This window comes from Neopsephotus bourkii, unplaced genomic scaffold (assembly GCF_033783945.1).
Source record: "Neopsephotus bourkii isolate Nb327-2 ecotype Australia unplaced genomic scaffold, CSIRO-AGI_Nbou_v1 NB_1189, whole genome shotgun sequence".
Classification (NCBI taxonomy): domain Eukaryota; kingdom Metazoa; phylum Chordata; class Aves; order Psittaciformes; family Psittacidae; genus Neopsephotus; species Neopsephotus bourkii.
This window is the reverse complement of record NW_026901674.1, coordinates 3,573,534-3,587,871: the sequence shown is the minus strand read 5'-3', so window position 1 is coordinate 3,587,871 and position 14,338 is coordinate 3,573,534. Positions and strand designations below refer to the sequence as shown.

At 43.2% G+C, this 14,338-nt stretch overlaps 1 protein-coding gene across 3 annotated transcripts in view; it reads left to right on the top strand.

Moving 5' to 3' along the window:
* Positions 1-14,338, top strand: part of GRK5 (G protein-coupled receptor kinase 5) — a 165,788-nt gene that overhangs the window by 135,957 nt on the left and 15,493 nt on the right. For 2 of the 3 annotated variants that reach the window (XM_061364208.1, XM_061364209.1), the window contains exons 5-10: positions 859-959; positions 3,588-3,680; positions 6,998-7,061; positions 7,843-7,983; positions 9,080-9,270; positions 13,753-13,790. In XM_061364208.1, coding sequence (XP_061220192.1) covers positions 859-959; positions 3,588-3,680; positions 6,998-7,061; positions 7,843-7,983; positions 9,080-9,270; positions 13,753-13,790 — 628 coding nt within the window. Of the gene's footprint in view, positions 1-858; positions 960-3,583; positions 3,681-6,997; positions 7,062-7,842; positions 7,984-9,079; positions 9,271-13,752; positions 13,791-14,338 lie in introns of those variants that run through there. The other variant, XM_061364210.1, reaches the window with a different exon arrangement.

Here is a 14,338-nt window from a genome sequence, read left to right as displayed (position 1 = left end):
ATATAAAGGGGCTTCCGTGTCAATACGAGAAATGCTTATAAATAGGTACACACACATATACACTTTTTATATAAGTAGAATATACTGTCAATGAGTAAGAATGTGGACTGCCTAAAAACTGTCTTGATAGGTCCCAAAGGCCCTAAACTGGTTAACCATCAAGGCATGCTGCAAAAGAACTCTCTTTGGTAAGGGCTTTTTGAGGAGGCTGAATGTCCATTCTCTCTAAAGGGAAGAGAGGATGAAAAGGCTTTATATGCTTGGTTGGCAGAGTTTCTTTTTGAAATGATTACTTTTAAACTTCTGGATCGTTTTTTGTCCTTCTAATAATGAATTAAGGTGTCCAGACACTTTTGTGAGCATCTTCCTGTATTATTTATATAGCAATCCATCAATACCAATGCCCTGCTCTTGTTTTCCTTTGCTGGTTAAAAAAAAAAAGATGGATTTTTCAGACAGCACAATGAATCATCAGTGAAGAGAAAACACTGGGCAAAATCTCTTGTTTAAGAATGGCCTGTGCACAGCTCAGGCCAGCACATTTTTCATGGGATGCAAGGGAGCAGTTCAAAGAACTGGCAAGGAGTGTGCCCTGCATATTCATGAGGCTGGGCAAGGAGGTGAAGGTACAGGAGAAGGCAGAAAAGCAATGTGAGGATAGAGTGGAATGTGGAGCGAGTTACCACGGTATCCGATTTTACTGCTGTTTGACGTAAAGCTCCTTTGATTTTACACAACCGCTGGAATTGAATGGAAGCAGTTCAGGGCATAAATAATGAATGTGTCTTTTACATGTTAAGAGAGGAGAATCTGCACCTCATCACAGAGATAACACACCCCTCTCTTCTCCCCCCCTAGTCTCCAGCCTGCGTTCCTGAAGTCAGTCAAGATCTTATCCAACAGACAGAGGAGAAACTCGAAAACAGCCCCTGCAAAGAGCTATTCTCTCACTGTACAAAGTAAGTATAACTCGATACCCAGAGATCTCCGAGCTGCAGCCAGCAGTGTGTAAGGAATGTATCAGGTAAAAGAGAGACATTTCCACTTGAACCTGAAGCAAGCGTCTTCATCTTATGTTCATAATCCTAGAGGCAGAGCTGACAAGCGGTGAAGTCATTTCATCTGAGCAAAATGCAATAAATATTTCCATGCCATTATATACACTACACACAGGCACTTAGTGTTTCAGGTATTTGACGGAGTGTTCTAGCCAAGTAAACCAGCCGTGGATTTCATGCTGTGTGAAAAGAGCTACAATGATAATGCATCCAAAGAAAACATCTCTGTTTCAAAGTGAATAAAAATTAAGTGGCTATACAGCCCATTTAGACAGAGGAATGTGCAAACTTGCTCCGCATGGCTTTTCCAGCAAATCTTCACCAGGAGAACGGGGCTTTTTTGAATGCTTTCTGTCTGCCTGTGGCGTTCAAAACGAGCGTGTATTATTTCATCCTTTGTCTGGGAAAAGGCTTATCAGTTTTTGTAGCAGCGAGGCGATTTGCGCTGTGATGCGCTAAAGCTCCAGGTATGCACTTTGCATTTGCAAACACTGACCCGAGGCTGTTCACGCCGGTAGATCATCAACGAGTGAAAATGTGAAAAGGAGGGATCATGGCACGCTGGCCCGTGTGGTTTCTGGCTGAGCACCGTTTGTTTTCCCTGGATGATGTAATGGGGATTTGTAAAATTCGCTCCACTGTCATTCATTGTTTTGACTCATTTCATTGACCTTTTCTGGTTCCAGTTATGCTTTGCGTTGGTAGATGTGGGTTATTTCTGGCCTTCTCTTCTAACACAGCCAGTTTCCTTGCATTGGCCTGGTGTCGTGTGGAGATGCTCCTGTAACTCGCACCAGTTGTGTGTGCCAGTCCCACTGACAAAGGCAGAGCTGTGCTCAACACAAACCCCCCTGATGCCTGTTTCCAGTTCTCAAATCGGTTTGAAAGCTGACAGTTCCCTCTAAAATGCACTTTGTTGTTGCCAAAGAGGGGAACTAAAAAGCAAACAACTGCTGAAAGGCAGCTATTGTTCTGTGAAATGCGCACAGCTTTTAATTAACTGAATGGAATAGGCTAGCATTGGACACCACTTAATTCAGGCTCGTATTCACCAGCAGCCATTCCTTCGTCTCAGCTCAAACAGATAAATGAGCCAGGTTTGAGACCTTGTTAATAAATATGCTGGGCATTTCACATGGACTGAAATGGGGTCAAAAGGAAGCTTTAAAAACTTGCTGTTGGTATTTACTAAATGTACTGAATAATGTTAATTTTGGAAGAGTTCACGGTCAGACCAAGAAAGGGAGGCATACATACAAATATGAAGCTTGCTATCCTGTAGGAGCAGGAATGGGGAGGAGTTTCAGACACATCTTCATAGATAAGATCAGTCTGCTGGAGATAGGCATGTATGAACTCTGATTTCTGCTTTGACCTTTAATATTTTGGCTCCCTGCTCCTGCCCCTCTCCAATTTCTCATGTTCATGTTATTCATGGTGAATTGTTTGAGGAGGTCTAGAACTACCCCAGGGTAAGACATAATCATCCATTCACAAACCAGACTGCTCCTTCAGAGAGGATTTCCTTCCTCCTCCAGTAAAATCTGGAGCTGTGTCTGTATAGCCTTAGATACAGAGAGAAAAGTGTCTGTATACCCAAAGACAGAAATACACCCAGACCCAAGTTTAGTCCCCACCAATGCTGCCAGCAGAGGTGGAAGCAGTAGCCCCAGTAAACAAGGCAAGAACCCAAACCAGCAGGTGAACAACCCCTTAACTGATGTGACCACCTTCATCTCAGGCAGCTCTCTCAGCTCAACCCATCTTTCCTTAGCTCTGAACCCTTGCCTTTCTTATGGGATGTCTGTTGGTCTCTGGCTGCTTGTTGACTGTCACAAGCAACATACTTCTTTCTCACATTTGCAGGCTGATCTTTCTATTCTTTCCTTCCTTTGATCATGCAAAAGTCTTTGCATCCACTACATGAGCCCAAGAATTCCTTTCTTGATCCAGAAGCAAATTCACATCCTTGTTCAGACTTTCCTGTTTTACTCTACAAAGCACACAGCTGTTAGGCAAAGCTCCTTGATTTTAATGACAATTACTACTTCTTCTGTATAGAAGGAATTGAAATTGATTATTTTTTTCTCAAAATAATACCTTTATGGTCCTTCTTTGACAGAAAGGGGCTTTAGACAGAAATCTTCGATGCAGATAAAAACATCCTCTGAAGTTTAGGAACTCAGTTCCTGAGGGTGTTGTGTTCAGTTACTAACAAAAGCAAATAAATGTGTTCTCTAGTGAGTAACAGTCTTTGTAAAAGTCCATTGAAGCCAGTGGGAGATGCCCTGTTAATTTTCAGCAAGCATAACCAGTACGCATTGCTATTCAGCTTGTATAAGGCCTTCCGTTAGGAAATCTAACATAGCACTTTGTTCCTAGATTGAAACCATGAGTAAAATAAAGTACAAAATAAAGGAGAATGATCACACTATACAAGAAGTCGGGGTTTTCTCCTCTTGTTTTGTTTCTCTTTTGCTCCAAGTTCAGGATTATAAAATGCTTATATGTCCTTTTCATCTGAGATAGATCTGTCCTTGACCACCTCAGTGGGGAGCCATTCCAAGAGTACCTGAACAGCATGTACTTCGACAGGTTTCTCCAGTGGAAGTGGTTGGAAAGGTAAGTGTCACAAGTTGTTTGGCGCTTTTTTCCTATGAAAAATGAATACAAAATACTGTAGTGATAGGACAAGAGGTAACGAGTTAAACAGGGGAAGTTTAGATTGGATATAAGGAGGAAATTCTTTCCTGTGAGGGTGGTGAGGCACTGGAATGGGTTGCCCAGGGAGGTTCTGAATGCTCCATCCCTGGCACTGTTCAAGGCCAGGTTGGACGAAGCCTTGGGTGAGATGGTTTAGTGTGAGGTGTCCCTGCCATGGCAGGAGGGCTGGAACTGGATGATCTTAAGGTCCTTTCCAACCCTAACTATTCTATGATTCTAGTCTGTTATAAAAGGTTTATTTTTCACTTTCCATTCAAAGCACATAGAGCATGCTCAAAATCTGACAGCTGAGATGGTATGTTTGCTCCCTTTGCCTTCAAGATAAGGACAGTTTGGCCTTTCTTCAGCATTACCAATGCCTCGTCCTAATGTTTGCCATTTATGGCCCTCTTTTGAAGCAATTCTCTCCCTGTTTTCACTGTTCTCCTTCAGGATGGTCTGTCAAGACTCATTCACCATTTCCCTGAGCTATACTCCAGGGAAGCTTTCCCAGAGAGTTCCAGGAAGGCTTTCCTAATTTTAGCATTTGGTTTTAAGTGTTCATTGTTAGAAGGTTCAAGAAGAGATAATGGCTTTAGCCACAGGAAGATGTCATATAAGAAAGTCATGGTTATGTTGGTGTTAGACTCAATTTAACCATGAGCTGAGTCTCCAGCTGTGACCATCCAATGAGCATGATCGGTGCCAAGGATATGAGTGTGCCTGGACCCAGAAATGCTCTTCAGCCTCTCCCTTCTCTCTTTAAGGAATCTTGTGATCTGAGAAATGTCTGTGGCCAATTTCTCTGTAGGTCCTGTCACCGTGAGCTACTTATAGGCAGATTGAAGGACACATTAAACATTTTTCATAACCTATCCCTTGTGCATCTGTAATGCTAAACTTAAGATACACATCCAGTCTCTGGCTTTTGCATTTGCAAACACTGTGCCCAGGCAAGACTGAAACAGATGCTGCTCGCCAGGGAACCAAAGAATAAGCCAGAAACCTACCCCAAAACACAAGGGGGGCAGTTTTGGCTTCTAAAGCTCAAGTGTTTGCTCATTTTAATGCTGTCAGCTACATTAGGCACATCAAGATTACAGTACATTCAGCAACTTCAGTTGTCTTTCTGTTTAGCTGTGCTCTGAATATGGGGACTTATTTGCTTGGACCAGTTATCATTATTATTAAATCACTGTAAACAGACAAAAATGCATCATATAGGTCCTCACACCGTATTTATTGGCTAGACATTTCTGAGCACATTTAATAACCAGGCAGCCTTAGTGGGTGTTAATTTGCAAGGGAAAGGGCCTTTGCCTGCTCCTTGTTGGGAGGGCTGTAGCAGACGCACACTGCGGGGTAGCAGTGACCTTGAGTTGAGAGAAGCCCCAGGTTCCACAAATGGAATTAATTATGGCAGATGAGTTAGGGCCAGGTCTGTGAGTGGTGTGTATCAGCGTGGTGCCTTGGAGATCAAAGGAGCTGTGCCAGTTCCTCTCCCTGGAAAGCTGCAAAGCTGCTGCACAAGAGGGAAAGGGAAGCGGTGGGCAGAGGGGAGAGCCGTTTCATGCCAAGACATGCTCCACATGCCATCTTTACTGAATCCAGCATTCACTCTTCCATTTCAATTACAAAAACATCAGATGATTCATCCTTAGCCAGGCTATTTCCTATCTACTTTCACATTTGGGATAAGGAATTTGCTGAAATGCTTTGAGGATTATTACTTTTTCCATTCCCCCAACAAGTGTGACAAGCTATCGGATATGCCTGGCTTAAGAAGCTGGGAGAACTGTTTCTAGGATTAGCAAAGAGCTGTTAGTAGCTCCTTCTGACAGCCTGCTGGCTCCAATGGAGGAGTCATACAGTCCATTTATTCCAGAGACATTGCTGAGCATGTAGTTATCACTGCTAATTGTTGCTTTTAACCCCAATAGCATTTGCAGTATCCTCACAGAAGCCTGAAAATAGCATCTCTCTCTCTTCTAGTTTTGGCCTTCTGCGTGTTTTTCTTCCCCTACTTTTAAAAACAATAATGAGCATAAATGAAACGATTCACTTTAGCATTTATTCCTTATTGTCATCAACCTCATCACCGCTGTTGTGGGAACAGCCACATTATTGTGCTCCCTCTGCCGGCTGGCTGCCCGCCAGAGGGAACCAGAGCTGGTAGGGATATCCATATCAGCCACTAATGTAATCGTAAGGCTTCAGTGGTGGAATGGTGGGGCTATTCTTCTGTCACATTATAAAGCTTTTGTGGTAACAAAGTGTAAGTTAGATGTAGGGCTGGAGCCATTTTGGTAAGGCAGGATTTTGTGGGAACCTTGTTAGGTCGTATCGTTGGTGTCCAGTGAATGTTAGGGGGCACTCTGCCCTCAGAAGGAAAGACTTATTTAACCCTTGATTCATCCCTTTAAAGGAAAGAGATGCTTTTCCTTCCTTCTCACCCATGGGGCTTTACCAGGAGGCAAGTATCCCAGGCAGGGAAGGACTGGCTTGGAGCTTGGCTTCCTGCTCTCCCCTCCTGAGAATGGCACTTAAGCCCACCTCTCTGTTCCCTGGGATTGTTTCTTTCCTTGTTTCACATAATTTTCCCGTTTTCTTTAAGGTCAAGACATCAGAAATCTTTTCTGGTGGATTGAATTCTGGATCTCTTTTACTTCCCCATCCCTGGCAGTGTTCAAGGCCAGATCGGATGGGGCTTGGAGCAACCTGCTCTAGTAGAAGGTGCCCCTGCACATGGCAGGGGGTTGGAACTGGATGGGCTTTAAGGTCCTCCAAACCCAAACCATTCTAAGGTTCTATGACCTTGAAGACCAAGCAAAGTCATAAAGTGTTAGCCTGTCCTATGCCTCATGAGAATTAATATGTTATTGGAAGCTCCCAGGCCTCCTCTTTGCTTAACAAAGGCCAAACCCATATCATGGAGATACAGAACCCTCCTTGGTCCTAAGATGCTTGCAGAAATTATACTGATGACTCACTAATGTGTTGTATTTTATTACAGCTTAATATGTTGGAATTGAAAAGTTCAAGCCATACATAGCATTGAAGTAATGGAATTACATAATTATATATTATATTCTATAACAGGATTACCCTGAAACAATATGATTATCTAATATTTATGTCTGTTGCTTTTTCAAAGTATTCTCTGAAATAAATAAATCACGGAGAGTGCATTAAATGTGTTGTCTTCTTCTTTTTTTCTGTATTTCCTTTTCTTCCAGGCAACCAGTAACAAAAAACACATTTCGGCAGTACAGGGTACTGGGGAAAGGCGGCTTTGGGGAGGTGAGTAGGTCTGAAAGCTTCTCCTAAAGAGTGTTTCTTACTTCTCAGGCACTGCAGGCCACAGCAGCCTGATGTGACAGAGGGTGATTTTCATTAAGTGCCAACAGCTTTACTTAACCTCTCGTGACAAGAGGCAGTGGGTTCAGACTGAAACAGGGGAAGTTTAGATTGGATCTAAGGAAGAAGTTCTTTACTGTGAGGGTGGTGAGGCACTGGAATGGGTTGCCCAAAGAAGTGGTAAATGCCCCATCCCTGGTAATGTTCAAGGCCAGTTTGGACAGAGCCTTGGGTGACATGGTCTAGTGTGGGGTGTCCCTGCCCATGGCAGGGGTTGAAACTTGATGATCTTAAGGTCCTTTCCAACCTGACTATTCTATGATTCTATGACACTGTCATCCCAAAAGAACGCTTTTGAGAATTATTCCTTATTGGACTAACAGTGGAATGAGGGGCACACCCTTATTTGTGTGCTAACTGATGGCTGGGCAGCGAGAGTCAGAGGAGGGGTGGACAGGCTTTACTGAGCAGATTGCAATCAGCGCAGACAAAAGGAGGTGGGATAGGAAGCAGGCGGAGGAAAGTGGAATAATGAAACCAATATTACACAGCAGGTTTGGAAACAGTAGTCGGTTCCCCAGCTGCCCCCGCCTGTGCCTTATTCGCTGCGCCGCCGTCTCTAACCTTAAAAGGACTCGCTGGGATCAGCTCATGAGGAGTAAAGTGCAACCCAGACGCAGCGTTTGCTTCGAATTACCCAGCAATTGTTCTCTTTAATTCGCAGGTCTGCGCTTGCCAAGTGCGAGCGACAGGGAAGATGTACGCCTGCAAGAGGTTAGAGAAGAAGAGAATAAAGAAGAGGAAAGGCGAATCCATGGCACTAAATGAAAAACAGATTTTGGAAAAAGTCAATAGTCAGTTTGTAGTGAGTATTGAACCCCTCGGTGCTCAGCTCCCTGCTCACCTGCTGAGCACTGCTCTTGTTGAACCCAAGGCCTCCTCCAACAGTGAAGGTGCCAGAAGCTGATTCCTTTTGCTTTGCACCTTCATCCTGCTCCATGCACCTTTGCCAAGTCTCATTTTAGTCTCAGTCTGTGCGAAATGCACCAACCAAGGTGCCTGTTCCTGCCATGGGAATGATGCATTTTGCAGCCTTGACTTGCATCAGGGCTGCATCAGCTGAGCTATTTTTATCCAGTGTGATTACCTGAATTCCCAGCGTCTGGGAGAGAGGAGCTTGGAGGAGACTGAAGGATATTCGAACCAAACAGATGAGAAGAGATTGGCTAGTAACCAGTGACGTGGAGCTGGTCTCTGATGTAGGGCTTTCCTGGCTCATGCCAGCTCTTGTGCCTCTTTAAAAACTTGCCTTAGATTAAAAAGAAAGGTGTTTTTCTCTCAGCATCTGTCGTGTTCTTTATGCTTATTTTAGGAAACACTGTGAAAACAACAGATGCAAGATGTTTATTTACCTCTGGCAGAAGCAAAGATGATGGCACGTACTTAAACATGATGGGTAGCTTTTGGCTTGTCTGGTCGTTCGTGGGGCACCTACCAGAGCAGGATGATGCTGACCTTCATGCCTCAGTGATGGTCCATTTGACCACCACAGGACCAGCCTGTCAGGGCCTTCCTGGGAACCTACTGAGATGATAGTTTTTGGACAGCTACCCAGCAAAACAGTGCAGCAGGAGGTGTAGATTCCCTTGGTTATTAAGATCTCTCTTACATGGAAAAGTATGCCTGGAATTAATACGTTTGTCCAGTTTATGAAGCTATCTGAGCATTAACCATGAGGGTTTCTGATGATGAATAGGCTGGATTCAACGAATTAATCTATAAAGTCCTAACATCTGATTTTTCTGTCCTTCCAAAATGTATGTTTGCTGTTGCAATAAGCCCCAATTCAAATTCAGTTTCTTTTTTTTTCCTTTTCTGGAGGATGTCTTTAATGAGAAGTTAGTGCTTTCTTCTCAGCAGCTAAATGAACTGTCACAACTATGCTACAAATGTTTTTCTAGGTCAATTTAGCCTATGCCTATGAAACAAAGGATGCATTGTGTTTAGTTCTGACCATTATGAATGGAGGTGACCTGAAGTTTCATATCTACAACATGGGAAACCCAGGCTTTGAGGAGGAAAGAGCTTTGTTTTATGCAGCAGAGATTCTTTGTGGCTTAGAAGACCTACACAGAGAAAATACTGTATACAGGTAAGCACTCTATTTAAAGTCTTGTGGGATATCTTTTATGGGTAAAAAAGAACTGCTTGCATCTTCCCTACTCGTTGTGGTGCTATAAAGCTTAGATACCTCAGTGCTGGGGCTGAAATTTCACAGGGTACAAATTCAGATGATTCAGTAATCATGGAAGGAAGCAGTTGCTTCAGTAATGCATCCTGTCTAAATTGCAGAGCTAACACAAAGCTCCCCAAACCCCACCTCAGTGTGCACTGAATAACGTAAGAAAATCATGAGCGTTCCTATAAAGGGATTTCATTGAGGACTCTAGTTTGTAGTTGATATGAAAGGGAGGTCATGCTATTCAAGCTTCTGTTTTAATTAGCTGGATTTTATTGCATTAGGAGCCACAGCCCATCAGATGTGGAAAAGCCATGTCCTGTCCCAGAGGGAGCACAATTAGCACAAGAGGGGGTTTGAGACACAGGGCAGGGATTCACGCTCTAGGACATGAACAAGCTTGATTAGCTGCATGATGATGGTGACCATGGCATGCCAGCTGTGGAAGGAGGCACACTTACAGCCACGCAATGGAGATGTCCTGCTGGCAGCATCCCACCCGCTGCGGGAGCAGCCAGCGGGCAGAGCACTGCCCGGAGCGGTGACAGCTTCGAGAAGGACAAATGTCAACTTCTCAGCTTCCAGTCTGGCTTCCAGCTCTATACAAGCCTTTTTCCAGGGCATCACATGGTTTACTTGCTGGAAAAGCAGGGTGGTTGCAGACAGAGTTCTTGTGACTCCATGAGGATTTATATTTTCCTAATCAAAGACCAGTGGAGTTGTAAACAGCACTGAATGTTTGCCTTCATCATCCCAGCTTGTGAAATCATTACTGCTGGCATTCACAGCAGAAGAGGGCCTGTAGATTGATACAAGAACTTCCAAGGGGAATGATTAACAATGATATGTTATTTTCAAGAACCAAGCCGCACTTTAAATCATTTGATATGCCCATGTGTAATAAGCATTATGTATATGCTTGTATACATAGAAATTACAATATTGTTGTTCCTTGGAGGAGATCTGTAGAAAACTGCTGCTTGGTTGCCTCATTGTGACTCAGATCTTGCTAGCTGGCATAAGGAGAGCAGACAGATAACATGCTGACTGTGTTGGTGCTGGCCCAAGAAGGACACATTTTTTTCCCAAGGAACAAAATGGAATTAAGTGTTTAATGTCAATTGAAAAATCAAATAACAAATGGTGTGTCTGGCTTCCCTCTTCTTTAAAAACCATCCTACCACATTCAGAAAAGTTTTAGGAGGCATTATAGTGTTTCTTTAAGAAGTTCTAGATCACAAGCGTGCTTTATTGTTGAAAATGACTGGTACATTCATAACCTGGCTGGTGAAATGCCATACTAACGCTGCTTTCTAATCAAGCAAATCAGATCTGGCCACCTAAAATAGGAGGTGACTCTTAGCGAAGTGGCATCCTACTTCCTTAAGCAATTGTTTTCATGTTACTCTTGAAAGAGTTGCTAGTTTACACCTCAGATGCCACATTCATTTTGGTGATGATTGGTGTTATATCCTTGTAGGTGACATTTTCCAGCAGTATTCTGGGAGCATCTGCAGAGACCCCTAATTCATAATACCACAGCATGTTTTGGGACCAGTGAGAAGTGCTGTATAGGTTAATAAAATATAGCAGCTAAATGTTACCACTTTCTCGAGGTGAATAATTCATTGCAAAACACTTATTCCTCCAACTTAATTTCATTTTCTATGAGCAAAATGCTACTGACTAAATCACAGCATCGGAAAACACATCCCCACCTCACGGGCCGGTGACGCACACTGTGGATGTGACCCGAGAGAACAACCAGGCTCAGAGTTAGATTTACCTGATGCAGATTTCCCTTTGCCAAATGAGGTGCATTGGTGACATTTCTCAACTGCATCACATTGGTAAAGGTCAATGGGTCGATTGTTCATGGAATGCAAACATAAAAAGCTAATGGCTCTTTTGAAATTGTTATTATATATAATGATATATATTATATATGATGATATATAATATATTTTATATCATTGGATGAATATATACATGTATTTTATATCATTATATTAATGTTGTTATATTACACACAATGTTTATATATAACATGATATATATATTTATATATAAATTATATATACACATATGTGCTATAGCTGTGCTTGGAAGCTTGAGTCAGCGTCAAGGCCACATTGTCCTGGGCATTACACAAATATACAGTAAAGTCTTGTCCACCTTGATTAATTGAGTTGTTCATGCTGTCCTATACAACCAAATAATATGCTATCAGCTTTCTAGCATGGGCACAGTGCTGGCAGTTTGTGTTGCAGTGTATTTAGGCTAGACTAGTTTACATATGGGAAGCTGTATCATTGGGAAGTAGCCTTACGTGTAACTGTGTCTACCAGGGAGTTTTATTTCTCTTGCACATTTCATACAAGAATCACATTTCTCCTTGGCATTTGGAAGTGTTGGCCATGCAAAGGAAGCCAGCCTTGATGCTGGGGAACCAAAAATCTGAAAACAGAAATGACAACTGATGTCTGGGGGGGAAGGCAAGCCTGCTTTAATTGGCCACAGTTACAGCTTGAAGTGGGACTAATAACTGCTGGAGCAGAAGATGAAGTAACTAATGAAGTCTCAGTTCTTCAAGGAAATAGTTCTTGAGGGATTTGGAATAAATCCTTGAAAATAAATAGGAAATGCCCTCCACTGTGTTGCTCCAGCACTGGAAACCTTCTGATAGGCAGGGAAAGCCACAGCATTCGGCTGCCCTTCACATGTTTCAGTATTGTTTATTTGAAAAGTAGGCTTGGTACCAGTGGGTATTCGGCGAGGTTTATCTTGAGAGGTCAAGAGGGTCTGGAGCAAGCAAGAAGAGAGGATTGTTCCCATTCTTTATGTTCTTGCTTGAAATAATAAATAAAAGCGAGGCAAGTTTTGAAATTTCAATCTCAGCATTGTGAAAACTGTAAAACATCCCCCTCCATTCATGGGGAAATCCAAGACACCGGAGTGGAACAGCTTGAACCTCAGGGCGGGCTCCTGCACAGGCTCTGTGCAGTGCACTGACCTCCTGGTGTGAGGGTTTCTCTTGTAGAGCCCCCTCTCTTTGCTCTTTGAAAAGAAATGCGTCTTGCTGGGAAGCTAACAGAATCAAGCTGGTTCACAAATGCAAGGAGGCCTTAGAAAAAGACGAGGCCAAGCACTTCTTGGATTTGCACCAGGCTAAACGCTGTGTTTCAGTAGGAATCGACCAGATAAAAGTCAGGGCATGATGTTGTGAATTGCAGCAATACATTTTTGCCTGCCTCACTCAGCAGTGCTGGTGCCTTATTCAGGCTCCTCAGCCAGCACAGCTTGCTCCCATCACACGTCCCTTCTGGGATGCTCCCTGCCCAGCACATCCCTGTCTTCCCTCCAGCACCTCCAGCTCCCATCTCCCAGGCTGGCTTCATTCCTGCTCTGTGTTAAAAGAAGGCTGTGCCTCGTCCCTACTTAGCAGCATGGGGAAGGTGGGCTGCATCTTCCCAGCAGCCAGCAGCACCAAGGAATGGTAGCGCCAGCTGCAATGTTGTGCTCACCTCCATAGGCACAGAAACAAGCCTCAGTCAAGTGAGGGGACTTGAGCATGGCTGGTCCAGGCAGCATCTAGAAGGAGCAACTGGTGAAGTGGGTTTGGTGCAGACAAACCTTTCAGAAGAATGAAGGTTCTGTCAAGGCTCTGCTAAATACATGAAAACTGAGATTACATTTTTCAGACATCTATAACTTGGCCAGATTTGGGAATTCATTTTTTCACAAGCAATGAAAGGCACATCCTTGACATCGGAGTGACCGCCTTGCCAATTTTCATGGTGTTGTTCCAGAGCACACAGGCACTGGTGTTTCACTGGAGTTTGTAAGAAGAATCTTAACGTGGGCACAGCGTTCTCTTCTTTGCCCTTCATTTTCCAAACTCGATAAAATTATTACACATGTGCACAAGTGCATGTACACGCATTCACTGATTTGGTTTGAGTCAGATGCCAGGCATAGAAAATTTGAGCCCAAGATATTGCTCTTTCCATTTTCATATGCAAATACAAGATTTTAATACATTTTTAACAAAAGATTTTATAATACAAAATGTGACAGAGATTTAACAACACACAGGACTGCATGAGTTGGTTTACAGGGCTTACAGGACTGGATGCATGAGTCCATTATAGAGTGGATTAGGAACTAAAAGCTTGGCTTAGTGAAAAAATGTCACTCTGGTTTAGAAAAAAAACATATGGTTTCAGTCTATCTGTGAAGTGAGTTGTAGAAAGTTGCATTGGTTTCATGAGTTCCTTGCTGTTTGAGTTGACAGTCAATTGGTTTATTACTAGTAATAAATGCACTCACACACTGTCGGATGGTTACGTTATCAAAACCAGCCTCATACCAGTAAGTGCTCTCTTTCATTTTCAGAGATTTGAAGCCAGAAAATATCCTGCTAGATGATTATGGTAAGTCTCAGAGGTTTACAGGGATGCTTTCATATTAAAGTAGATTAAGTTGGGTTTAAGATATATACTGTACAAAGACAAATAATGCTCTGAAGTGACTAAGAGGCTCAGCACATGCTAATACTGCTGTCTTGGGTGGGTGCAGTGCTGGAGCTCACTGCATGGATGGAAGGAAGCAGGGTTTGTTCTCAGAGCACAGCTTTGCTGGAGGTGTCTGCCTTCGTTCATTGTTGTTCCATCCTTACTGTTGCAAGGCTGACACCACACAAAGGAAGTTGTAATTTCTAAATCTGTGCTTCCCACTCCGTTTACAGAAGTTCTTTCATCCTCTGCTGAGCCAGCTCTCGGTTTATGCAGACCCAGGTACCCATTTGCTCTGAAGGGAGCGGTAATTGAATTTCATGATGACTTACAGACCAGATGTAGCCCCTTCAGCCATCAAAGAGCTACAGAATTATGTCAGCCCATCCATTCCCTGTGATCAGTTCAAGACACTTCCCTCCAGACTGCTTCCCATTGCCTTTTTTCTGTTGTTGGTTTTAAAATAC